The sequence below is a fragment of the Mauremys mutica genome, chromosome 2 (genome assembly GCF_020497125.1).
Source record: "Mauremys mutica isolate MM-2020 ecotype Southern chromosome 2, ASM2049712v1, whole genome shotgun sequence".
Classification (NCBI taxonomy): Eukaryota; Metazoa; Chordata; order Testudines; family Geoemydidae; genus Mauremys; species Mauremys mutica.
The window spans coordinates 292,905,015-292,931,287 of NC_059073.1; the positions used below are offsets into that span (position 1 = coordinate 292,905,015).

At 41.6% G+C, this 26,273-nt stretch overlaps 1 protein-coding gene across 1 annotated transcript in view; it reads right to left on the minus strand.

The window, feature by feature from the left end:
- SMARCC1 (SWI/SNF related, matrix associated, actin dependent regulator of chromatin subfamily c member 1) overlaps positions 1-26,273 on the minus strand; it is a 147,336-nt gene that overhangs the window by 43,804 nt on the left and 77,259 nt on the right. Inside the window, exons 20-23 of the mRNA XM_045004886.1 lie at positions 18,617-18,875; positions 17,672-17,833; positions 4,298-4,353; positions 504-618 (exon numbers count right to left, since the gene is read on the minus strand). Of these exons, the coding sequence (XP_044860821.1) occupies positions 504-618; positions 4,298-4,353; positions 17,672-17,833; positions 18,617-18,875 (592 nt within the window). The remainder of the gene's footprint in view (positions 1-503; positions 619-4,297; positions 4,354-17,671; positions 17,834-18,616; positions 18,876-26,273) is intronic.

The window sequence follows — 26,273 nt, forward strand, 5'->3', positions numbered from 1 at the left end:
AGATTCATGTAATAAATGACATGGTATTTTAAAACATAGGAAGATACCATGATTTTTCAGTACTTTATTCCCAACCAGTCAAATGAAATGATTTGCACAAACTCATAAGGAAACGGAGAAAGCTTGTTAAGCACAAAGCTGTGTTCATAGTAGTCCCATTCATCTGCTTCTTTACATTAGGAATGGACCAACAGATTAGCAATACAGAAATAAACTCATTTATATGATTTGTGCTCACTTTAGTTTAGCAATCTGCTCACTCAGTCCCTACAGCCAAGATGAAAAAAGTCCCTAAACTGAAGTCTGAAATGATTGCAATATGAATTTAGCACTTGAGCTTTTCCGTGAAATGACCTGGAATATCTACTGCTGAACCAAGCTGCAGACCTGACGTGCGAGAGAAAATATTTCTGCCACAATTAACTTTATAGTTTATTCTTACAGCTTTGGAGAAAGGCTTTTAAAACTAAAATGCAGCTCAAGTAACAGCTGGTGTCTATTACCTGACTTGGTATCAGACGTGACTTCACTGTCCTGCTCCTTTTCTGGATTTCTCTCATTTTCTCCTTCCTGAACCTTATCACCTTCCTCTATTTCACTTTCTCCTTTGCTTTCAACCTGGAGTGTTGGAGGGGGATGAAGGAAGAGAGAAAGGGGAACGTAAGAAAAAATTTCTTGTTAGCTCACAGAATCACCTGGAAGCTCTATCATCCTTGGGAAGGTGGAATCAATTTGGGACTGCCTGTTAGTTCTTTTCACAACCATGGTCAAGATTCTTGGGCACAAAGCAATTGCCATATTGGATCAGACCCATGATCTATCTAATCCAGTAAGCCATCTCCAATAGGGGGCAGCACCAGATTTTGTTTCTTGCTCCTCCTTGCTGATTGATGTACACACCGTTGCTCTGTTGTCCAACATTATTCTGATTGGGTGTCCTTGATGTGTGGCAGGAAGTGTTGGCAAGCATAATGGACTGCTGAGCTCCAATATGTTGATATGGAGGGGGGGGGTGTCTATTTGCCCTGAGCTTTAAGGCTTTGGAATTGTGCACCCCAGCCTATGAGGGAGACTTCTGTGGTGACAATCCTCATGGGAGGAGGCTGTACAAGTGAAACTCTTCTCTCCCCCACCCCCTTTTGTAGGTCCTTCCACCAATTCAGAGGACCTTCTGAGATATGGACACCTGCTTGGACTGACAGTCTGTTGGGAGTGTAGCAGTTCTCAATTATGATTGAAGACACGAAGAGTTAAGTCTTGCTAGGGAAGTCATGAACGTACAGGCTGCCATATGGCCCAGAATTTGTAGGAAAGCCCTTGCAGTGGGGTTTGTGGACTCCACTGGACTGTTGAAACAAGGTTGGACATTGTGATCAATCTACTCCTGGGGAAGTATGCCCTGTCATGAAGCACCCATAGGGACACTACTCGAAGTGCAATTCTTCATAGACTCTAGCTTATCCCAACTCAAGGACTTTAACTGTATTAATGAAATGAGCAGTGATTTTATGCGTAAGGGCAGAGGTGGGAAATATTTTAACATTGGCAAGTAATTTGGACTTATCTGAAGGTCTGCTCTACTAGACTGGGAATTAGTTTCCAATAAATTTGGAACAGTAATTTTCATGCCCATGATTACCTTGCACTGTATTTACATCTCTTATTTCATACAAGCAATATAAAGATAATCGAAAGAATACAGCAAACAAGGAGTAACATTCAGAATTATGTACTGTGAGTATTAGGCTTGGACTACACTACAAAGTTAGGTCGACATTGGACAGCTTATGTTGACCTAACTACATCATTGTCTACACTACAGACTTGCTACTGCCGATGTAAGTGCTCTACTCCACTATAACAACTCCACCTCCACGGCAGGCACAGGGCTTATGCCGGTGTAGCTAGGGCGACTCAGTGTCTATGTAGATACTGTTCCTCACATTGGCTGTTGGCTGTCATACTTGTTAATTTCACAGCTCTGCTTGAGCCATGAAATTGACAAGAAAGCCGGCTCCTGGCTCCCCAGCTGGGCTGCTGCAGGTCTCTGGCAGGGCCGGATTAAGGCAGGGGCTCTAGAGGCTGCAGCCTAGGGCCTTGGGGCTCAAGGGGGGCCCCCACAAAGATAAATCACAAGTTGCGATCTCTAGGCCGCTAAAAGGGGCTCTCAGGCTGGCTGCCAGCCTGCCATAGCACTATGCTGCTCTCGGAAGTGGCTGGCTGCTGTCACGTCTCTGCAGCCCCTGGCGGGGAGGGGAGGGGAGAGGCGGCTCCGTGCGCTGCCCCTGCCCCCAGCACCGTTCCTGCAGCTCCCTGTAGCTGGGGGGGCAAGGGGAGGGCGCCTGCAGGCATGGGCAGCATACTGAGACCTGCTGCCCCTCTCCCCGCCAAAGGGTGCGCAGAGATGTGCTAGCAGCGGCTATGGCAGGCAGGCAGCCTGAGCCCTGCTGTGCCCCGGGGTCCTGGCTCCCTGCGGGGAGCACTGCAGCCAACCAGACTCTGGGCATGGATCTCCCCGCCGAAGGAGAGAAGCCCCCTGGCTCTTAGCCCCCGACGCCGTCCCTCTTCAGCTAGTGGAAGTGCTCCTGGTGAGGACACGCACCACCGACAGGAGGAGGGTAGTGTGGATATCAGCCACCGCAGTAATTACTGTGATGGCTGTAAGTTGACCTAACAGAGGTCGACTTAAGATTGTCATGTACACATGTCCTTAATTTAAGCACCGGTGTTTCATTCATTTGACTGAAAAAGCAGGGTAACAGGAAAGTGTCACAGGTAACTGCAGACACAATGTAGTTATTGTTTATTCAAGAAAATGATGAATCAGTTCTAGAGCACTAGTTTGGACTTAGTGCAGGTCAGTACTGCCCAGAAGTCACTGCCATTACCACTTCACAGTTCTGTGACCTCTTTGAAAGGAGCCTCTAGCCATAGTCTAGATCTTAGTGGACATTTATCTACATCACAAAACCCACCACTGCAGTCACCTTCTGCTGACAATCTCAGTAGGAGAGATGAAGGCCCGAATAAACAGACAGAACTCCTCTCTCATTCTTAGGCAGCTTGTCTCTAAGGGTTTGATCATGCACACACTGAAGCCAATGACGGTTTTGCCACTGACTATCATGGGCTTAGGTTCAACCTCTAAGTCAGAGTTGAGTCACATTCATTAGACCAGGGGTCGGCAACCTTTCAGAAGTGCTGTGCCGAGTCTTCATTTATTCACTCTAATTTAAGGTTTCACGTGCCAATAATATATTTTAACGTTTTTAGAAGATCTCTTTCTATAAGTCTAATATATACCCAAACTATTGTTGCATGTAAAGTAAATAAGATTTGTAAAGTGTTTAAGAAGCTTAATTTAAAATTAAATTAAAATGCAGAGCCCCCTGGACTGGTGGCCAGGACCATGTGAGTGCCACTGAAAATCAGCTCATGTGCCAGCTTTGGCACATGTGCCATAGGTTGCCTACCCCTGCACTAGACAAAGGAGGGTGCTTGCATTGCCATGGTCTGTGATGCAACTATGAATAAATGCCTTCACTCACGTTGCCAATCCAACTCCAGCTGGCACACAGAAGGGAAATACAAGAACTATTTTCTGTGTCTTTCATCCTCTCGGTGTCTCTTGGTTTATATTTGTGTTATAAAAATAGGTTACTCGGAGCACTTGGCAGTCCACCACAACTGAGTTACACTAAATTCAAAAATTAGGAATGGTTCTTGGAGGACTGATTTCTCTTTACTGATCTCGAGTCAGATTAGAGCAAAGGTACTTAATCTTGGAAAGTCAATTTCTCACTGAATTAAACTGTGCAGAGCCGAAAACATCACAGCACTGCACAATCAGGAGTCAGAATCGTCAATCCAACACTACAAGAAAAACATTGTAACATGTCAGGATGTGCTGCTGCAGTTTTTCTATGGCTCTTCAATTAAATCTGACATCTCCACTTTGATCCTTCCTCAGACCCTCTCCTCATGGCTAGAAAGGACAGGAAAAGATACCGACATATCTTCCCACTTTGCTCAGCAATAAACTTGCAAGGGGGCACTCCTATGACAGGAGTGTTTAATTCACTCTGCACAAGATGAGGCTGAGAACAAGGAGCTCTTTACTACAATTTAAGTCACCTGGGGTAAGGCCCATCTTTTCATTATGCATTTGTACAGTGACTAGCACAATGGGCCCCGATCTTTGATTAAGGCCTCTAGGTGCTACTCAAACACAAACAACTCAAACTTGTGAACTTCATTAAAAGAATCACTGTATCAGAGACAAATCTCAGACTTTTACCTTTTCTGACTGTTGCCCATCTGTCTCAGTTTCCATTTTTTCTTCTTCAACTCCATCTGTGAGAAGAAATACAAGTACATAAAGCAGAGTGGTTAAAAGTGCCATAACCACCATTTATTATACTTGAAAATTAATTACAGGTCTAACTGAAATGTCCTACTCTGTTCTGTTGTGGTAATTGGGTTTATAAATTTACTTTAATTGTGAGTTTAACTGTAAAAAGTGAGTGCAAGTTCATAAGATGTCACAACCTATAACAACACATGTTAATGGGACTAGATGCAAGAAAACCAGACCGAGAAACTGGATTAGTTTAAACCAAAAAGGCCATGTTCAAATAATCCAAGGACTGCTGTAATTATACTTGTTAAAAACAAATGATGTGGAGTTAATGAACCAAAATTAGTGTGTCAGAAAGTAGGCCTAATTGATGGACAAAAATAATGAGGGGATGGGCTATTCCACCCTTTTTGAGTCCTGAAAGAAAGACCTTTTTGGGAACTAGGGGGAGGAGAGGTAAGGAGAACAATGAACAGGAAAAAAAAACAGATTAAGTGAAAGAACAGAGGATACTGAAGCAAGCTTCACCATCATGGCTGCCACCGCCTTCATCTCCTGGGGTCCCAGGCCTTCATTATCCTAACCCTGAGAGATGTCCTGACCAGACCAGGCCAGAGAGGGGGACCCAGATAATATTCCCACTTTTACTGGCTCCCGCTGAATCCCAGCCACCACCTGGGATGAAATGGGATCAGATTTTAACAGTAGTAGCTCCAGCTCATTTCAACTAACTTTTTTTCCTAGAGGGACAGTTATTACCATCTTTAATAATATCCAAGAGACTGTCAAACTAGAGGTTTTTCCTTCTAAAACTCTCCAGCTAAAGGGAACAAAACATATTAAAATAAAAGCCTGACTTGATTCTTTACATTTCAAATGCTTTAACTTTTTTCCCCCTCCTTTTCTTTATCTTTAATAGAAGGTTAAAATAAATTTTCAATTGTTTTTGGGCCATGGTACTAAGCAGGCTGAGGCCTCTGAATGCCAAACCCTGGACCATGTTTAACACTGTTTAGTGTTGGACAGAGACTGGGTTGTTAACGGCTTTGGCCCATTTGTTCCACCTAAATAAATAGAACAGTTCTTTAGAAAAATGCAAGAAAGCTTCGTAACACTGGACACATGGGAGGCTTGGCAGCACAATACATTATGCTATAGCCTTAGTTTAAAATTCAGGTTGAAATACAGCTTTACCTTTGCACGTTTGGCCAGCCAGGGTATGCGAGGCCAACAATATTAAAACAGCTATGCATAAGGATACGATTGTGTCACAGAGGCATGGATTCTGTGACTTGCAGAGACTTCTGTGACATTTTCTGCTTCAGCCCCAGAGCAGTGGGGCAGAGCCGTCAGCTGCTGCAGGGGGCCCCCGGGGCTCTGAGCCACTGAGGCTGCAGAAAGGGGCCCCCGGAACTGCTGCAGCAGAGGGTGCAGGACACCACCCCCAACAGTGGGGCTTGGGCTCTCTTCCCCCACTTGGGCTTCAGTCAGACCTCCTGCCCCAGTTATTTTTTAGTAAAAGTCACAGACAGATTGCAGGGTTCCATGAATTTTTGTTTATTGCCCACAACCTGTCCGACTTTTACTAAAAATAACCGTGACAGCATTTTTATTTAGCTATGAAGATACATAGTTTGCCTGTGCAGACAAAACTCAAACTGTTGCACACCTGTAAAAGGCCAAGGATACACCACAATTCTATAACATGTTCAATCCGTGTTATAATTCTGTTGGTTGACTATAATATAACATGCTCTGCCAATGTAGTCGATTTGTCTGTGTAGATGGTCCATAGCTCAAGCATGCAAGACCAGCCTCACTTAAGAACTTATTGTATTACAAGAGTGGGTAATCACTGCTTAACACAAACTTCCTGAATTGCTTTATGAACTCTATGCACACAAATATCAGCATGCATGGAAAGTCAGTAGGAGACTTTATTTCCAATTTGCAGGTGATCAAAACACTATCAGAGGCTAATTTTATCATGTTATCCAAATCTGACTGTAGAAGAGTAATTTATGTTCTGTAAAAATATTCTCACACTAAGTTCTAGCACCTCTACAAACAGTGTTAAAGCATTAAACATTCACAAGAAAGCCTCTCTATTTCCCTGCCCTAGAATTAGCAGGTTTTCTTTCATGCCCCATAACCACAGTTTCTTTGCCTAAGCTTCACGACCAGGGACCCTAGGGCTTGTTCCTCAATAAAACAAGACTCCCCTGCTACAGAAACATGCCCCTCTGTTCATCTTCCCTACCCAAGCTCCAAGCTGCTGGCAACCCAACACTCCCAAGTATCTCTCAGTACAGAGGAACTGATGGAACTCATGGGCAAAAGCAGCAAAACAGGATGCTACATTATGTATAAAACAAAAACAACTGATTAGAAAATGGGGTGGGGGAGAACAGTGAAGCAATTCTGAAGTTTTGATTCATGTAGATCTCCCAGTCAGAATGACCAATCTCGCTTTGCTCAGCCGTATGAAATATCACAGGCTGACAAAAGTACTCCCTGCTATTTATACAGTCTGAATTGCATTTGATAATAAAAGGTTATAATTAAAATAATCATGTGGGCTGCTTGCTGGCAGCCACCATACCATTGAAAAGTAACATACACCACACAGACATGTTTTCTTTCTCTACACACAACAGTACTGCATGTTCCTCTCTACCCTGTGTAAAATTAAGTTTCCATCTTGCTTTAATACTGACTTGGCAACCAAAAACATTAAATACGTTATTGTTGTTTCAAACTAAAATTCTTAGGATGACACTTTTCAGAAAAATGGTGGTCACCACTTGGGTGACAGATACATCGTAGTCCAATAAACCAGAGAAATTAGAGACTGACGATGCTCGTTAATCCCTATTTAGTTCACCCTTAGGGGGCTACTTCAGCATTGCTTCCTACAGCATATTCTCCAGTCCTTTGCCCTTTCTACTCATCAAGCATACTATTATAAACATACTTTGCATTTCTATAGCACCTGCTATCAAAGGATCTATTAGATCTTTACAAACATTAAACAAGCCTCCCCGGTGCTTTGTGTGGTATGTATTACCTCCAATTTACAAATGGGAAAATTAAGGGTGGGTTTACACTACAGCTTAAGTCAATATAACTTGCGTTGCTCAGATGTGTGAAAAAGCCCCCTCCCCCCACACATCTCCACACCGGACGCAGGAGATGCTCTCCCACTGACAGCTTCCGCATCTCCGATATAGAGTAATGATGCCGACAGGAGCTGTAGCTGTGCCGATGTAGCGCTGTAGTGTGGACTTGCCCTAAGACACACAAGTTAAGTTAGCTGCCCGGTGTCTGTGAGCTCAAGAGTCCCAGTATCATGCTCTCACTAACACACAGTACTCCATCCCATTCTGTTAAGCAGTTTCTTATCAAGTTACCGTGTAAGTGTAAGATGCAATCAATGAACAGAAAATCTACCATACAAGCAACGTGACTTTACTTTGCTACTGAGCATTTAGATTTGTTCCTATTCCTCTCTAACTCCCCTGGTACAAAATCCAGAGCTCTTTGGTTTGATTTTGCAAACTCCTTGCAGTTAATCTATTGTGCTTGTGGAGTTCACATTCTCAACTAATACTTCATTGTGCTCTTGCAGCAACTACTATATACACCCTTTTTAGCTGGTGTAGCCGATCAGATCTGCAGGAAAAAGGCTCCCCCCAGCATAGCATGCCATCTTTGCAGTGGCATAAAAATTTCACTCATAAAACATGTTTATTCTTTTTAAAAGAATATTTCTGAGTTGCAAATAGCCTATGAAAAAAAGTTTTCTACATTTAAATCTTTATGCGTTTATTAGTTGTAATGTTATATTGAGGCAACATCACAGTTCCCATGTTTACTTTTTAAATTGTAACTCATGTATTTGCTGAAAAGTAAAGGACTAGTTCTCAGTGTGACTAGACTGCCAGAAATACCTTACGTTTTAAAATTCAGCAACAAAAAAAGTGCACAAATAAATCTTACACTTTCCCCACTATAAATTTTGTTTTTCCCCACCCTCCCTTGCATTACAAAACTAAAAGAATTTTCCTTAAACTTCCAAAAATATATTAGCCTCTGCAATGAGACTAAACATGGATATGTTCGGTTACTAAGAAAATATCTTAAGTTTCATTATAAATTGCATTTTCACATGTTTATAATTCCTGATGTAATCTAGGTTGTCTAGCAGTGATTGTAATAATAAAATTTTGTTTTAACAAATAAAAAAGTCAATATGGCAAGTTTAGCCAGGTAGTAGTTGACGTTTTTTGAAAACTGTCTTATCGCATTGGTTGCGGAGCCATTATTTGCAGTGAAGTGTTGTGACTGCAGGCCTCCAGCTGGCATGAACTATTTACATTTTTTGCTTATACTGATGGGTGCATGCAGGAATGCTAAATGAATGAAATGAAAAAGGAAACTGAAAAAGTCTCTGCTATGAGTTTCAGGGCAAACTGAATTTAATTCATCTGAGTTCATGCAGGTTTCTATCTCTACATTTTAAGCCATTTTAACTACCATAGTAGTGGGAATTTTCAAATGAAGTTAATGTAATAAGGAGACTAGACTCTGGTAAAAAATATAAATATGACATCCAAACGTGAAAGGTATGTGAACCTGAAAACATCATATTTTGATAGTCTGGATACAAATGATAAAATAAAGGATGCCTGTATTCCAGGAAGATACAGACATGACCCTTATTGATTTTGTTGCAAACCAGAAGCAAAAATCTGACCAGGTAATGAAGAATATACAAAACTGACAATTTAGATGGGAATTAGCCCTCTGGGTCATGGGTATCCCCATCACAAACTGATGGTGATAACCTTCCTTCCCTTCTACAGGGAGTGCTCAGTAGTCCCTCTTACAGGGCCTCAAGGGTCTCTATTGCCACAATCCTCTTTAGCAGGTCCTGCATCACAGCAATCATCTTTTTCATGTGGAGAAAAACTATATGGCTCTCCCTTCAGAATCAATAAATTATGGTTCTTAAGCAGCAAGAGGTAGCAAGAGGTACCAAGCAATGCAAGGCATCATCCCAAGGAGGAGCACAGCACCTCCAGCCCAAAAGCATACCTCGCCCACACTCCAGGAATCATATTCCTAGCCTTAATAGTAAAACACAACCCTCAAAAACAGGGAGCTCTGCCTAGTTAGGTAGCAACATCTATTGGTTAGTGATGACGAACCTATGACTGGCTTCTAAGGAAGCCCCATTTAACCCTACAACTGGAGAAGGGAAACAGACTTCAAATCAACAGGGAAATTACAAAGTGTCTGAACTTTGTTTAATTTCTCTAATCAGGTTGCCTGCAAGCTACATGAGACAGCCTGGCCAGATAAACTCCCCACTCTTAGCAGCAGAATGCACCAATGCAAAGTTACCTTTAAAATGTGTTTAAACTTAGTAATTCACAGGTACCCTGAGAGCAGGTTGGCCCCGTTTGTTTTCACTGATTTACACAGTTCATTATAACATACCCTTTAATATGAACAAATACTAAATTGATTCTGGATAATCAATGTATTAGCAATGAAAAGGCCGATACGGTCAGACTGATTAGCAGGCTCAAATGTATGGCAATCTTGCTAGTAAACAGAACCTTTTTCCTCCATGCTCAGTGAAAGGTAGGAATGCACAACAGTTAGCGCTTCCCATACTTGTACTCTGTGACACTTCTACATGCTCAGCACGACAAACCTGCACACTTTCCCCAGAGGAGAATGGGTAGTTCACGAAAAGCTTGTGAAGCAGTTGTGAACACTGCATGAGTCCATTTTAAGAAAGGATGGATAGTTATCACTAAGGCTGCAAGTGTCATGGAGGTCACGGATTCTGTGACTTTGTCACCTCTGCAATGACAGGTGCTGTCCAGGGAGGGAGCTAAAGGCTAGGGGACAGGGGGTTTGGAAGATGTGGCGGGCGCACTTACCTGGGGTGGGGGGCCTCCCTGAAGCTCCTAGGCGGGGGTGTGCATCTCCCTGTACCACACGCTGCCCATATCCGCAGCTCCCATTGGCTGCGGTTCCTGGCCAATGGGAGCTGTGGCAGCTGGAGCTTTTGGCTGGAGTAGCGGAGGAGCCCCTGCCTCCACCACCTAGGAGCTGTAGGGACGCAGAGCTGGGTAGGAAGCCCCTGCCAGCCCCGCCAACCTTCCCTCCCCCAGCAACAGCGGGGGTCCTGGATCACCTCCCCCAGCACCCGTGGTGGTTGCCACCCCTGCCTAAGTTTTAGTCCAAGTGGGTATTTTTAGTAAAAGTCATGGACAAGTCATGGGCCCATGAATTTTTCTTTACAGCTTGTGATGTGTCCATGTCTTTTCTAAAAATACACGGCTAAAACGTAGCCTTAGTTATCACCAGTCCTCAAAAGGCACTGTACTAGCTGAGAGAGGTCTTGGCAGGGACATGAATGAGTAAAATATTCCACGACTGCTTCTTTTTAGCAATGTTTGCATTCAGTCAAATCACACACAGAGATGAAAGGGAAATCACTGCCTGACAAAAATACAGGAGGTAAAATGACCACCCTTATCTGTGCTTATTCTGCCTGTGAAACTTTCAAGTGCACAGACATGATAGGAACTGGGGCAAAATCATTCATAAAAACAAGGGTGGTGAAGTTTAACACACCTTCTCTCTCTTATGCCTCTCTACTCCACGTATTCACCACTGGCTTCCATCTTCTTTCAGTTCTGTTTCTATTGTGCATTTCCTTGGTCTACCTTGTTGCCTCTTGACCTGGGGGTTCCAGTCCAATGCCTGTCTTATGTTATTCGGGTCTTTCCTCCATGTATGTCCTAGCCATCTCTGTTTTTGTTCTGTAATTTGTCATTTTTTTTCTGCTCATCTGATATTGAAGAATTGTCTAAAAACTGTTTATGAAAGCCTGGAGTTTAGGTAGTAAGATCTTAATAAGAGAGGGTTACTCAACCTTGTGCAGTAACTGAGGTTCTTCAACGTGTGTGTCCCCATGGGTGCTCCACAGTAGTTCCTTCTCTGCTGCATCTACAGTGGAGCATCTGTGGAGACCTCACTCGAAGAAGAGAGGGTTACTCACCTTGTGTGGTAACTGAGGTTTTTTGAGATGTGTCCCCCCCATGGGACTCCACTGTAGGTGCAGCAGAGAAGGAACTACAGTGGAGCACCCATGGGGACATCACTCAAAGAAGTCATCTCCAAGTTTTAGTGCCACAGAGTAAGTTGACATTACAATGGTGTTGAATACTCTAAGTTTAGTTTGGAGGACAAGATTTCTGTTTCTTCAGCTTTAGAGTTACAAAAGGTATGGCAGGTTTTCACTGTTCTGGCTTTAATGTTTTCATTGGTTCCATCTGTGGCATCTGTGGTACTTACAGTGTTGCCAATACATGTAGAAGAGGTCTGAGGTTTCACATCAGTCCCATGGACTGTGCCTTGAAATGGCTGAAAGGCTTGAGTTCCCCATGATCCCGAGAGCTTTGCTGATGGGAGCATAACTTCTGATAGGGCCACTCATGCCAGACAGGTTGACGGATAGGACCAGGCTAAAGGCCTAGGTTATACACACCTTTGTTAACTCCCTGTCTAGACAGCAGCAATGCAATATACTTGGGCAACAAACCTTCAGCTCTTAGTTAACCCTAACTAGTACAAAATGCTGAAGTGCATTTCCTCAGCAACATAGGCTAACATGAGCACATCAGACCTGTCCTCTGCTCTATAAATTGGTTTCCCTTACAATATCATATGAAGTTCAGGGACTTGGTCGTTATCCTCAAGGCACTCAATGGCCTGGGCATAGTATAAAGATCACCCAACCCTCTGAGATGAGGACAAGATAGACCATTCCACTCCGCAGGCACAATGGAACTTTTTACAACAAGGGCAAAGATTGTGCAGAAGACAGAGTTTTCCCAGGGCTCACCTGAAACTGCAGAACAAGGTCCAACAGGAAGTAAGGGCCATCACAAATCTCACCACCTACCACTCCAAGTACAAGGTGAACTTCTTTGACCTGCCTTGTCTAACACACAGCACTAAACACACAAAAAAAAACCCTCCACCACAACCATACCAAAACACCACACTGTAGTGCACACAAAATTTTCCTGTGTGAAGTGGAAAAGTGAAAGAATAAACCACTGCTGGAAGGGACTTGGATAGAACAGTAATGAGGGCAGGATAAGACTCTGTATGAAACCGAACAAAACAGAACAGAGGTTTGCTTCATGTTTGGTGTAGTGCTTTGAGATCCTTGAATGGAAGCCATTACAGAAGGACAAAGTACTCTACCCAGGAAACTCAACATTCACCATCACCATCCAAACTGAAATCTCCAAGTTACAGTGTACTTTATTAATTAAAATATTTGCGAAGTTTAATATAAATGGACAAGGGCTGTACCTGGCTGCAAAGTGTGTAAACATCATTGCGGAATAATATATAGGGCACTGTGCACAGTCAGCTGGTTAGTGATCAAATCTAGTAGTTCTTTACCTTCTTGGGTTCATGACCTCAACTTTCCTGGATTCCACCAAAAAAAGTCTTTATGAAAATAATCTTTTGCAGCCAAAATTCGATTGTGGGGTTTGGGTCCTCTGACGATACAGTGGGAGGTTTTGGAGGCTAGATGAGGTGCTCTCTGTTAGAAGTGGGGCAGATGTTGAGCTGGAGGGCTTGACACAAGAATGTCGGAGGTTGCTGGTGCTGGGTGGTGCTCTTTTCTCCCTCCTCCCCACACTCACCTAACAATCGGATATGAGGCCTCACTGCTCCAAAAACCCAAAACTCAGAGGTGTGTGGGCAAGGACTGACAGGGAGGAGGAAGTGTAGGGCTGTTACTGGATTTGGGGACAGGAATGTTTGAAGCAAAGCAAGAGAGGCTCTGATGAATGTATGCAGAAGTTAATTTTTGTATTGCTTACAAGATAGCTCAAAACATATGAATGTTGGTTTGGGAAACTGCTTTTGTCTGGACATCTTGCATCTGTCCAGAGTGGAGCTGGCTGTACCTTTAAGATTCTAGCATTCAAGTGGCTCTTTGTACAAGCAATTAGAACTTAATCCTGCCCACAGTTCATCTGGGCAAACATCAATGTGCATCTTGCAAAGTATGTGTGCAAACAAAACTGGTTTAAAACATGGTTTAAAAACCATGAAATACAGGAAGACAAGGGTGATTATTAAGGGCTTGATCCTGCCCTTAAAGGTAACAGTGAACAAAAATCCCTAAGCTGAGGGCTCCCAGTGTATTCAGAAGGGGAATTCTGGATGTCCTTGATTCATGGCATCTATCATGTTAATGATCTGATCCACTATAGACTCTGTAATTGTCTACAATGGCTCTAGATATTGATGTGAAGGATCCTGGCTGTCAGCTTTGAATACAGCAAACCACAAAGGTTATTACAGGTCAGAATACTAGACTAACAGTGGCTCCCACAGTCTATATCAGTGTTTCTCAAAACTGGGGTCGCTGCTTGTGTAGGGAAAGCCCCTGGCGGGCCGGGCCGGTTTGTTTACCTGCCCCGTCCGCAGGTCCGGCTGATTAGGGCTCCCACTGGCTGTGGGTCGCTGCTCCAGGCCAATGGGAACTGCTGGAAGCAGCGTGAGCCGAGGTACTTACTGGCCACCGCTTCCAGTAGCCCCCATTGGCCTGCAGTGGCGAACCGTGGCCAGTGGGAGCTGCGATTGGCCGGACCTGCAGATGGGGCAGGTAAAACAAAGGGCCCTACACAAGCAGCGACCCCAGTTTGAGAAACACTGGTCTATACCAATCACATTTCCCACGTGACACTGAAATATATCAATATAAAAACCACGATTTTCAAAAGACTAGTGGAGCTGTAATTTTATTTCTAGGCTACATCAATGAACCTTAATTACAGTGTATTCCTAAATAGATAAATATGTCACTCTTGAAAACTACATTAAGTGTAATACTTCAGTTCTAGTGATGCAAGCACAGCTAGCTTTTTCAGTAGGCGTATGCCATGCAGATATACTTTATCTTATTAAAAACACTACTGCAAGTGCAACCTTGGTAGATTCTTCCTCTGCGTCCTCCACTGCAAAGCTGTTTTGAGGTGAAAGGCCATGCAGATTGTCGAGTGACCCAGTTAACTCTTGTTGTGAAGCTCCCCCAGGGAGAACCGTCTGCTGTTGTCCTAATTTATTCCATTAATCACAGCCCAATACAAATCACATTAACTATAACAGGCCAGTATTGGAGATAGAACCCAGTCCACAAGAATTATGTTATGGTTGTCTGCTTTCCACATCCCCTTATTAAATGGCAAAGGCTACAAAATCTGTATTTGCAACTAGTGGGTATCCTTTTGGAGAAAAGGGCAATGACAGGCCAGTGTCCAATATTAATGATGGAAAACTAAGGAATGTCAGGGCTCAGGCCTCAGAAAAGTCCACTCCTGTTGTCTCAAATCCTGCTGGGCAAGATTTACTATCAAATTGTAACTACTCCAGCTAAAATAGGCATAAGTCCATTGATTATTTTAATATAACCACTAATTTAACCTCAATCCAAGCTGGAAAATACTTAGATTTGTTTTACACGAGACTCTCAGATAAGAAAAATAAAACTATTCCCCCTTTAAAGGATTTAGAGGGCTATTGCTCCTGTCAATTCCACATGACAAAACAATGTGACACAGACATGGAGAAGGAGATATTCCAGATGCCATGATGTTTATTTTTCAGCATGTATTTGTCACGTCATTTCAGAGTTCTATGCTCCTCCAAGTCAGCTCTGCCCTGCTACACCATGTGGAACTGACAAGAGGTGACAGAACACTATGGAATAGCTTGCTAATTTCAGTTTCAATTATATATATATAAAAAAAAAGTCTGACAAGTGTAATGTGAAATTTAGGGGGTATTCTGCAGTGTTTTTAGTTTAAACTAAACACTGTCCAATTTAAATCTACGTACTTTTTAAAAATAAGCATCATACATGGTACACATATATCTACTTCAACTACGGAATGAAACTTAGAGAGGTAGGTGTTAAGTGTACTATTGTGCTCCTAGTTCCTATGAGCCCACCTCAAAAAATCACCACACAATTCTGTACTCTCTGCTCATGTCTGGAGTATTGGGGGATACCGTAGGTAAGGCCTGAGGTGTTCTGGCAGAGCTTGAGGCAAAGCTTGCACACTATCCAGACTACACTACGCTCAGCTTTATCTGGTACGAGACATGCTTCACTGGCACAAACCCTAAATTCACTCTCAAATTATTTGTGGTAGGATAAATAAGACACCAGCCAACCAATGCTGAACAGAGATTTTGAGATATTAAAAATTTACTGACAAACATTAACAGTGCTGCCAGATCTTTACTGAACGTTTAAAGATTAAAATCTTTTTGCGTTTTAGTGGGTATATAGCAGAGTCCCTGCAGGCACACTGTAGTAATCCAAATGGAAGAAATAAGAGCAACTATGCTGCAGGGTTTAAGGAACTAAATAGAAAACTAAGTTATATGACTTCCATTCTCTATTTAAGAATGGGATTTAAAGAGAAGTTGGTTTTTAGTGGAAAGGGTATTCAAATAGAGATTTTCCACGTATTCTAGGAGGTTGAAACAGCCGCATAGCTTCTACACATTTGTGCTACAGAGGACAATTTTTGTAACATGAATAATCATAGCCTAAAATATTAGCCTTATATGCCAGAGTATCTACTGAAGTAACTCAGTAAGCAAATGCGTCCGCACATTAGAAACTCAGCTCAACTGTGACAGTTACAGCTACATTAGAGTTTTCAAAAATCTAAGAATGGCCCAAACTATGCAACACAAAAGCACTACTAACCAATACGCATTGTCCATGTGCAGTTCAGGTCTAATGAAACAATGTTTTCTCATCATTACTGTTGTCTAACTCTGTACCCAGAACACAGGCAGGAAGTCATGAAAACAGAGTGGAAATGAAGAAAAAACATTATGTAATGATCCTCCCTCCCTCCCCCAGCATGGGTGTTCTATACTTACATTTTGACAAAGTCATACAATCCAGTTGGTTTTATCATAACTTCCAAAGAGATGGAAGGCATTATGTCTCATCTGGTCTGAACCAACCTTACTACCAGTGGGGTCAATGCAGAATTGTTCCCTCTGGAATATTTAATTGTTTTGCTTAGTCTGCTTTTATATCTCCCAAGAGATAGGGTTTTCATTCTGAGTCTTGTATACAGAAACATATGAAGTGACATTCGGGATCTGAACCAAAGTCCATCTTGTCCAGTACTGAAGGCTTCAGAGGTAGGTGTGAGAACTCTGCAGTAGGCAGATGTGGGATAATCTATCCCCTAGACAAGGTTTCATCCCAACTGTTGATAGACATTGGCTTAAACCCTGAAACATGCAATTTAATATTCCTTTCTAAATGGTTAGAATTTATTATGACAACTCTGGATATTGTAAATTACTTATATAAGCGTCCAATCCCTTCTGAACCTTGCTAAGTTCTTGGCCTCAACAACTTCCTGTGACAATGAGTTACAGTCTATCTCTGTGTTGTGTAAAAAGGAATTTCTTTATCAGTTCTCAGTTTCCCACCTTTTAATTTCACTCAGTGTCCTCTTGTTCTTGTGTTATGAGAATGGGAGAACAGAAACTCCCAATCTATCTTCTGTAGACCGTCCATTATGCTATATACTTTTATCCGATCTCCTTTTATTTCTTACAATTGTGCATATCAGTTACTGTGTCAATAAGAGTATTGTTTGGTCTAACACACATCTAACAACTACCAATGAGTCATGTCAGCTACCTGTTACTTACACTTTTATATAAATGTTTAAGATTTTTCCATCAGCAAAACCTGAAAACTTTCTATATTAAAATGTTAGCAATAGAAATAAATGGGTGACATTTACAATGTAGTCCAAGTTCCTTGCAGGAAAGCTGTATATTATAAAAATGTTTATATTCAAAAGACTCTAAATGCTATTGAACACTAACTTCTAATTTTGCTAATGACAAATGTGTCCTACCTCTAGCTTCAACATTTCGGGAATTGTTAACACAAAACAGATTTATGATAAGCCATATGCAAGACTTATTGCTGACAATTATTTGTTCTATAATTGTCTAGGTCTCTTTCTGACCTAAAAGGGACAGAAGAAGTGAGGGTGGGACCAAAGAAGAGAGAGATAGTATACTAAAGACTAACAGATTCAGGTTTTTACTATATTCTATATAGAAAATATATATGCTTGTTTCTCGCTGAAAAAAAGTATTAAAGATAAACCTGATATGCAAAAATGTCTGCATTCAAAACTTATGACCTACCAAGCTTCTCTGGCTCATCTGGACCTGTTCCAGCAATGCAGCTGCTCTCTAGTCCATATGTTGGATCCACCTTCCCAGAGGTTCTTGCTGCCTCCTGCACTTTCTTGACATGGGCTTCAACTAGTTCCAGTGGTACCTCCTCTCGGACCCGAGAAAATTCCTCTGTTAAAGAATTAAAGAGAAAATATTATGATGTCTGCACATCACATGTCAAAAATAATCAGTTTTCACAGACTCACATAAATACAATGACAAAGTGAATTTTCAATATGTTCTGAAGTTCCTCCTCACTTATAACATAAGGAAGCTCATTCCTTCCCTGAAATGTGATAGTTAGCAGTAGTTAGAGTTAATATCTCTTCCAAACTATACATATACAAACTAGTACATTTATTCTATCTACAGAAAATAAGATAACAGGTTACTGAGTATGCAAGAACTATTCTATCCAATCACGGTTACATAACATAACCAGGAAAGCAACAAGTTAAAATTAATAGAACCAAAATCGACTGCTAGGACCTTTATGTTTATCTTTTTTGTACAAGATTCCAAATAAGTGATTTAACACTGTAGCAGTATTTGTTAATGTAATGTACATTTAAACAAAATGATAAAAAGTAATAATGGGCACTTATGTAGTGCTTTACAAACCAATTAATAGTTCATAGAATCATAGAAGTGTAGGCCTGGAAGGGACCTCAATACGTCATCTAGTCTAGCATTAGTAAAATGCAAAACAGACAATAACCATACTGGTAACTCCTCCCTGAGTAATTTTATAGATATTTGCTTCTGTTTTCAACTTATGTTAGCTGCATTTTGAAGGAACACTAAAGATAGCAGCTGATCTTTCTAAAGCTCAAGGGAAAGCCAGCAACCAAGCACAAAGTTACACTATGTCAGACAAAATCATAAGGAAAGATAGCCCTAGCGACCCCATACCTAAAGCAGCTTTAGCTGCAGCTGATGCCACCCGAGGATCTACCACAGATGCCAAAAAAGCAACAGTGCTCATCACTGGGTTTCCAGACTGGCTGAAAGGTACAGGCTGGTAAGCCAATGGGCCCAAGGATGCATCAGAGTTCTCCAGATAAGGGTCCTCTATGGGAAGTCTCAGAAAGTGGAGAATGCATTCATCCTGGGTGCGACTCCCAACGTGCTCAGAGACTTTATTCCAGTCATCTTTGTACATCTCCAGAGCCTGCAACAGAGGAAGAGTAAGAATTGTTTTGCAAATAATGCTACGTATACACAAGTTTTTTTGTTCTCATCACCATCCATTCTGGTGACAAACAGAACAGTGAATCAAGAAAGGGGAACTATGTGAAAGGGAGTATATAAACATTGATTTTTCATAAACACTTGTTTAGACAGTTGAGGGCCTCTCACTTAAACACCAAGTTGAATTTATGGGCTATGGGAACTGGTAAACAGTATAATTCTGGTCTTTTATTCTGTGCCCAAACACACAAGTCTGATTCTCTGTTTGCTAATTACCATCTCAAAAACTTGAAAGATTTTACAAAACAATTGTTTAATTTGTGAGTCAACACAACCTATAATGAGACTATCTAAACACACCAACATTTGCAACAGACTACAGCAAAGGGGAGTGAAAGAAATGGAAGTTATTGTTAATATTTCTGAAGAATAATTCTATCTCACGTTAAAGGGACATCATTAACCTGAAACCTCGTCAATTAAAACAAAATTAAGTAGTTTCATGTACTCCTAACAATTTTTTGGTTTGACACATCTTATTTTCTTAACTTTAAAAGTGTTTCCCTTTCCTTGTTGCTGTGTGAAAGACTAACACAAACAGGGGAAACTGATCGACTATACAGGGGAATAGAGTGTTGCTTACACGAAACATTAGTTTCACTATTCCCTTTTCCCTCCCAGACCTACACCCTCCAGGAGGTTTCTCCTCACGTTCTCTCTCATCATATGCTAAAATTATAAGCCGTTTGGGGTAGGGTCTGTCTGATTTTATGTGTGTACAGTGCTAGCACAATGGGGCCTGGCCCTGAACCTGACTGGTGTTACTACAATGTAAACAATTGACTGTACACAAAGTACTGTCAGCTGCACAAAGCAAAACATGAAAAGATGAGAAAAAGTTTCTTTTCCCCATAACCTTAGTTACAATCTACTAAAAAAGGTAGGTAAAAGTTTTCAAACAGGAGTTTGATTTTTAAATTGATGGCGTACTTGTAAATTTTCAGACTAACGAAACTCTGAATGCAAATAATTTTGGCAGCATATTGAAGGATACCAGTGATACAACCATAAAATGAGCTATACAGATAAGTCTAATTTTTCTCAACAGCCTAGAAATAAGACTACAGAACATTCTTGATCACTGGCAACTAGATGGAATCCATGAGTTGTAAGGTGAGGATCTTGGTGTATCAGAACAAACAGATTGTCAATGTGGCTATATTTACAGAGCACCATCTATTAGACTATAAATGGTAAGGAAAATCCCGTGTTCAGAATTGAAGTATCAGAACGTAGTGTCGAGAGATTATTAGATCCCTTAACTAATCTTTGGTAAGAGCAGAGGTATTTGAACCACATTTCAGATGCAGGAGATCTTGTCCACAAAGTAGACAAATAAGTCTACTTTGTGGACAAGATCTCCTGCATCTGAAATAATTTATCAGAATCCCAAGTGATGGGGATTAGACACTGGACCACTGGTATACCAACTTTCCCAGACCTTGGTCCAGTTATACAACAGCAAGCCCTTGAAGAAGTGGAGGAAATTGAAATAATGACATGCAATTCGGATTCCCGCCAGTTGTGGATAGCCAAAAAGGCAAAAAGTTCCTTGGGCAAAATGAAAAGCTGACTTTTCTGTAAAGGAAGGCAATCTACCTTAAAGCATTCTATGATCTGATCACTACCTAAGATGTTGATCACTGTCACCAAATTTAGAGACGCCGGGGAACAGCCATCTCCCAACTACACCTGCCACCGCCAATATCCAACACTCTTCCCAATTGGGTGTTTAACCCATAAGAACGGCCCTACTGGGTCAGACCAAAGTTCCAACACCAGGATATGGTACAGAAACAGCACTTGCTGAACTGACGGAAGATTTCCTCCTGGCCACCACATACACAAAAACAAGATCCATACTAAGATTCCTTGGTCATCTCTCAATAACTTTCAACACAGTTGATTATGAGATGCTGCTGGACCACCTTAACTTTGCAGTGGTGAGCGCTTATGTTAGGAGTTGGTTCAGATCCTTCCTCTGATCCCCTATTTTCACATCTAGAACCCTCAACTGTGGAGTACTACAAGACTCTGCCCTCTATTCCATCACATTGATTGCATATTTAAAATCACTACGGAAGGCAGTGAGAAAATACAGCCTCACTTATCAACAGCATACAGATGTCACCCAGCTCTACTTATTCTCCAAGAATATCCCAATGCCTAAATGGTGGGTCAGCATCTAAATGAAAAGCACCAGGAGAAGATAAACCCAGACATGATGGAAACAATGCTAGTGGAAGATGGAAGTATTCTGAAGATCCAGTGAAATCTGTCACCAATCTGAAATGAGGGATCTGTCCTCCATTCATCAAAATAGTTTGCAACCTATTGATCCTTCTAGTTCCTTCTTTCACTGCTACTGGATTCACAAATAGTGGTATCTACCAGATCATCTTCTTCCATCTTTAACAGGCCACGAGTCAACAACTTACCCAAATGGATATCAATTTAGGCACAGTATTCCAAATCCTTTTGTAACCTCCACGATGGACTACTGAAATATACTGTACCTGGAAACAAACTAGTGCCTTGAAAAAAGCTTTAGCTAGCTCTAAATGCAGTAACCTATCTTCCAAACAGGTAGATGTGAGCCCTTCACCTGATCCTGTGGATATTACACTCCTCACAAACTTATCACAAGTTCTCATTTAAGGTTCTTGTTAGAGCCCTCATAGACTGGGCTCAGACTACCTCAGCACTGACCACTCTCTGTACATCCATGACTTCCCATGACAGTTACATTACTCAAAAGACTCGATTGCACCCATTACAAAGGTGAAAGTCTAGAGCAAGAGAAATCAGCAGCCCAGCGGCTTTTAAACTGCCTTCCACAAGACATTCAAACTACCAGAAATTTCTTCACCTTCAGGACAACATGCAAGATTCTCTGGTTTACATTCCTCCCTCTTCCATACAAGAAAGATTTACACAACCTTTCTGCACATGCAGGGAAGAGGAGAGACCCAAAAGGTAGATCAGCTTTAAATAGACTACTTGACTTATCGATTTCCACAAGGTACTTCGATAGCATGGGGATGGGTGCATCAGATGTTTAGATAGAATATTCTCTTGTGAGAGCTCCAAGACACACAAGTGCAAAAAGTAAAAAGATCTTGGAAGTTTTAACAGAGGTGTCAAGGACTAAATGGACCAGAGACCAAACTATCACTTTCACCCTCTGAGGCAGTTATTCCAATTTAGGACTAAGGGGAGGGAAGCTTGTACAAGTGTTGAATATGCTGTAACTTGTCCTGTGGGTAAAGAGGACATCAGTCTCCAGGACTATAAATATAGCACCTTTCACTAGCACTATACATACATTTTTTTAAATCCAAGAACTCTAGAATGAATTGTTTTCCAGACTGGAGTACTGCCCTCATAAGCCTGTAAGGAAGTGTTTTTGCAGCTTCAATAGCCTCAGCTGTAATTGTTGTAATCAAAGCCATGGTCATCTTCTGTCACAAGACACTTTGGGCTCTCAAGAATGCGAGTCAGCAATGTAAAATACAATCTGAGGAGCACTTTGGAAAATGTGAAAAGAGACTAGCCAGATGGATAGCTGAGCTGAAAATTGAAATGTTATAGATTTGTTGTGCATTGACCAATTTGAAGAAATACACCCACACCAGGTGGCCTACGGTCTTGTTTTGTATGATTATTTATAAGTGGTTTAGTTTTGCCTTGTTGAAACTTTTGGATCAGTTTCTCTTGCAGAGTTTAAAACTAGTGTTGCTCGACGTAGTAAAGAGACCTCCAGAATGACCTCAGTCCACTGCTGTACCCTCCATCCAAAAGTGTAGGAAGCAGGATTAGGTGGGCAAATGCAATACAAACAAAATTCCTATTTAATACTTCAGAGGAGAGCAAATGTTCCCTGTCACTATAACTTAAAAAGCCAGAAGGGGAAGGGCAACATGAATTATGAAAATGTCCAAAACCATAAACTAGGCAATCAGTACCAAAAGCTAAAGTTCTTTTAAAAGATACCATGGAAAGGAGAAATAACACCCAGGAAATCAGAGATTCTGTTTGGTCATCAGGTCCATACTACAGGCACCAATGCAGGGTTGTTCTTTATGGTATTGTTCTCCTGTGCTTTGTCCAGGCCAAATTTAAATGTCCCAAGCAATAGGGCTTCTGTTGTTTTCCAAGGAAAGTATTTCCACAATTTAGAAGATCTCAGCATCAAGCAGAATTTCCTTATATTCAGGCTATAGATTTCTTTCCCTAATTTCATCTAATTACTGCTGGCTATACCCCCCTTTTATCACGTTAGAAAGCTAGCGTGGCTGTATTTTTGCATAAAATACGATTCAGTGCATTCTACTTCATCGCTTATTATTTTTCTGTTAAACTAATGTTTAACTTCCCACAACACTTGCCCTTATTATGAACTGCTGAAAATGATCTTGTAGCAATGCAAGGAATACAGTGCTACGCTGAGATACAAGTGAAAAAATGGCAAATTAAGATGCTAGGGAGAGAAGCAGATTTTTCTCCCTCCAGCCATTCAGTCTATGGATAGTAGGGCAATAATTATCTTGGATAAGACTTTTTCTTTGGAACTTTACTGCACATATTTGCCCAAAGCTACCCTGAGGATTTAATTGGATGGAGTTGGCTTGTTGTAGGAGGATCACTTAAGCTTGAACTGATCTCCTCTCTCTACTGTTTTATTTATAGGCTATAAACCAAAAAGATTGAACAAATAGCATGGGCTCAGGACTCATTCCTTGTTTAATAAGCATTTGCTGAATTTGAGGTGATGTTTATTTGGATTATTCCACTGGGATATTTTCTTGCCATTTTTGGACATCATACGAGTATTGCACCTTTTTACGATACATCAATGGATCATGGCTGGATCACCATCCTTTCCAATCAGTTTTAACCAAACAACTAACTTTATTTACTGCAGTGAGGTGTTAAAATCTGGATTGCCAATCCAACATTCCGTTTTTGCTCACAAGTCATTCTATTATTTCTCTTCCATTCTAATGGAGCTATAACATTCCATGCTAGTGAAGTTATTAACTATCGCTAAGGAAACTGTCAATAGAATATTGGTTGAAAGTTAATCCACCAGCATGTTTAATTCAAAGTAATAACTGTGTTGAATTATAATTAAACAAATTAACTATAGCATAAATTTTGTGTGTCAAGGCTGATAAGCACGGAAATATCTCTATTATTTATGATGAAGTATTAAGAGTCCTATGTTTATACAGTATATGCCCAATATCAACTGCTACTTAGCTATTCTTGCTCTGGAAACCCATCTTATTATATGGTACTATATAAATAATTATCTGGGGCACAGGCCATGTTTATCTGTAACATGAGAAAAGAACTAAATCCGTTTTACTAAATACACTTCCAGTTCTATGAAGACTGTTTTAGTAAATTTTGCTTATTCATATAGGTGTGGTGGATATTAAGAGTCAGAGTATGACGTGCACTGCACTGTTGAAATTAAGAGTCCCTGGTTTTCCTTATGATCTCAGAACTTGGTAGAGGGTTTTCTGACAAGTAGTGACATGGCTAAAAAACCTAGACAAATCACCCAATAATACTCTGTTTGCATGGCAGAGTAGTACAATTCTGGAATATATAAAGCTTCTATATTTGGCTAGTAGTATAGTACAGGCAAGTTCAGAAAATGGTAGCGTTGGATTATTGTACTGATTAACTATCATAAAATGGGAATAAATAAATAGATATGAGCACCATTACACTAGACACACACAGAAGAACGATAATACCACAGAAATAGTTTCAAAACTGACAGCTCCTTTAGGCCAAGATCATTGTACTTCTTGTTTTTCTCTATTCCCTATAAAGACTTTCCCTGGTTTGCTCACTTTCCACTTTTTCCCCCCAAATGGCAATCAACTAGTTGCTCTTGTGTTGCATTAACACACAGCACAGCTGACATGTCCATCTTCCTCTATTGCTAAGCACTGCTGGCTCTTAGTACGGGTCAGTTTTACGAAGCGTAGTGGTAGTTTTTCTGTTTTTTTTTTTTTTAAACAAGGCTAGGAGTAAAGGGAAGGTATTACGGAAAGGAGAACCTTCTCTGTAGGCAGTGGAAAAGATTTCTAAGGGAAATGGTGGGAGCTCTATTACTGAAGACTTAAACCTAGACTGGACAAACCACTAGTAAATAAGAAAAATCCTGCCCTGAGCCACAGGAGAAAGCCTGTGACCCTTGTGTTTATTACATGTTTCCACAGCACCTCGCACTGAGACTGTGGCTATGTGACCGGGGCTCATTAGCGTTATCACAATGGAACCCATAACAGATGATCCAAGTGTTAATATTGAGTCAACAGCTCCAGTTCCAGTCAGTTTTGGTGGACAGACCTGATAGTATTATTGACTATTTATAGAGAGTCAACTTAACCCTGCCTTCTTGCACTCATTCCCTTAAGCCAGTGGTCCCCAACCTTTTTTTTTTTGTCCGCCGAGCCACTGAGGACCGTGGCCGGCGGACAAGCATCCGCCGAAATGCCGCCGAGACGCGGCAATGTCAAGAGGTGTCGCCGCTGAAATGCCGCCGAAAGTCAGTGGCATTTTGGCGGCGACACCTCTTGATGACGCTGCTTTTCGGCGGCGACGCCTTTTGACATTGCCGCATTTCGGCAGATGCTTGTCCACCGGCAAGTACGTGGGCACAGATAGATGTCCTGGCGGGCACCATGGCACCCACGGGCACCGTGTTGGGGATCACTGCCTTAAGCTTTTTCCAGAAGTCTATCAGAACACATTAAAGCACAGTTCTGTGGTCTAGAGCAGGGGTTCTCAGGACAAATTTTTTGGTGGCTTCAGAGTGTAGCCACCAACTCTTGCTGGCAGCTGCTCTCACATTTTTTCCTACAATACTTAATTAACTTTAGGGAAAACAAATAAATATGGACATGTACACGTCCAAATCATTGTAATGTATCTATTGCTAGCTAGTAAGTCTGCTGTGAAAAGTGATATTAACCAACATACAAGTATCACTTTTCACAGCAGACTTATTCAGCCCTGGAACGCCAGGGGACAAATTAAGCTTTGGATGGGGTGTGGTGGAAGCAGCAGGGCCAGGGACGATGGGGGCAGGGCAGGGAGGCAGCAGGAGGCTGGAGTCTGAAGCCCCACAGCCAGAGCCCAAAGCCCCATGGCCAGGGCCTGGGGTTGGAGGCTGGAGTCGTGCGGCTGCGCAGCCAGAGCCTGGGGCTGGAGCCCGAAGCCCCAGAGCCAGAGCCTGCTGCCTCGCCACCCCAGGGTTGAAGCCCAAAGCTTGAACCCAACTTACCCATGGAAGGTG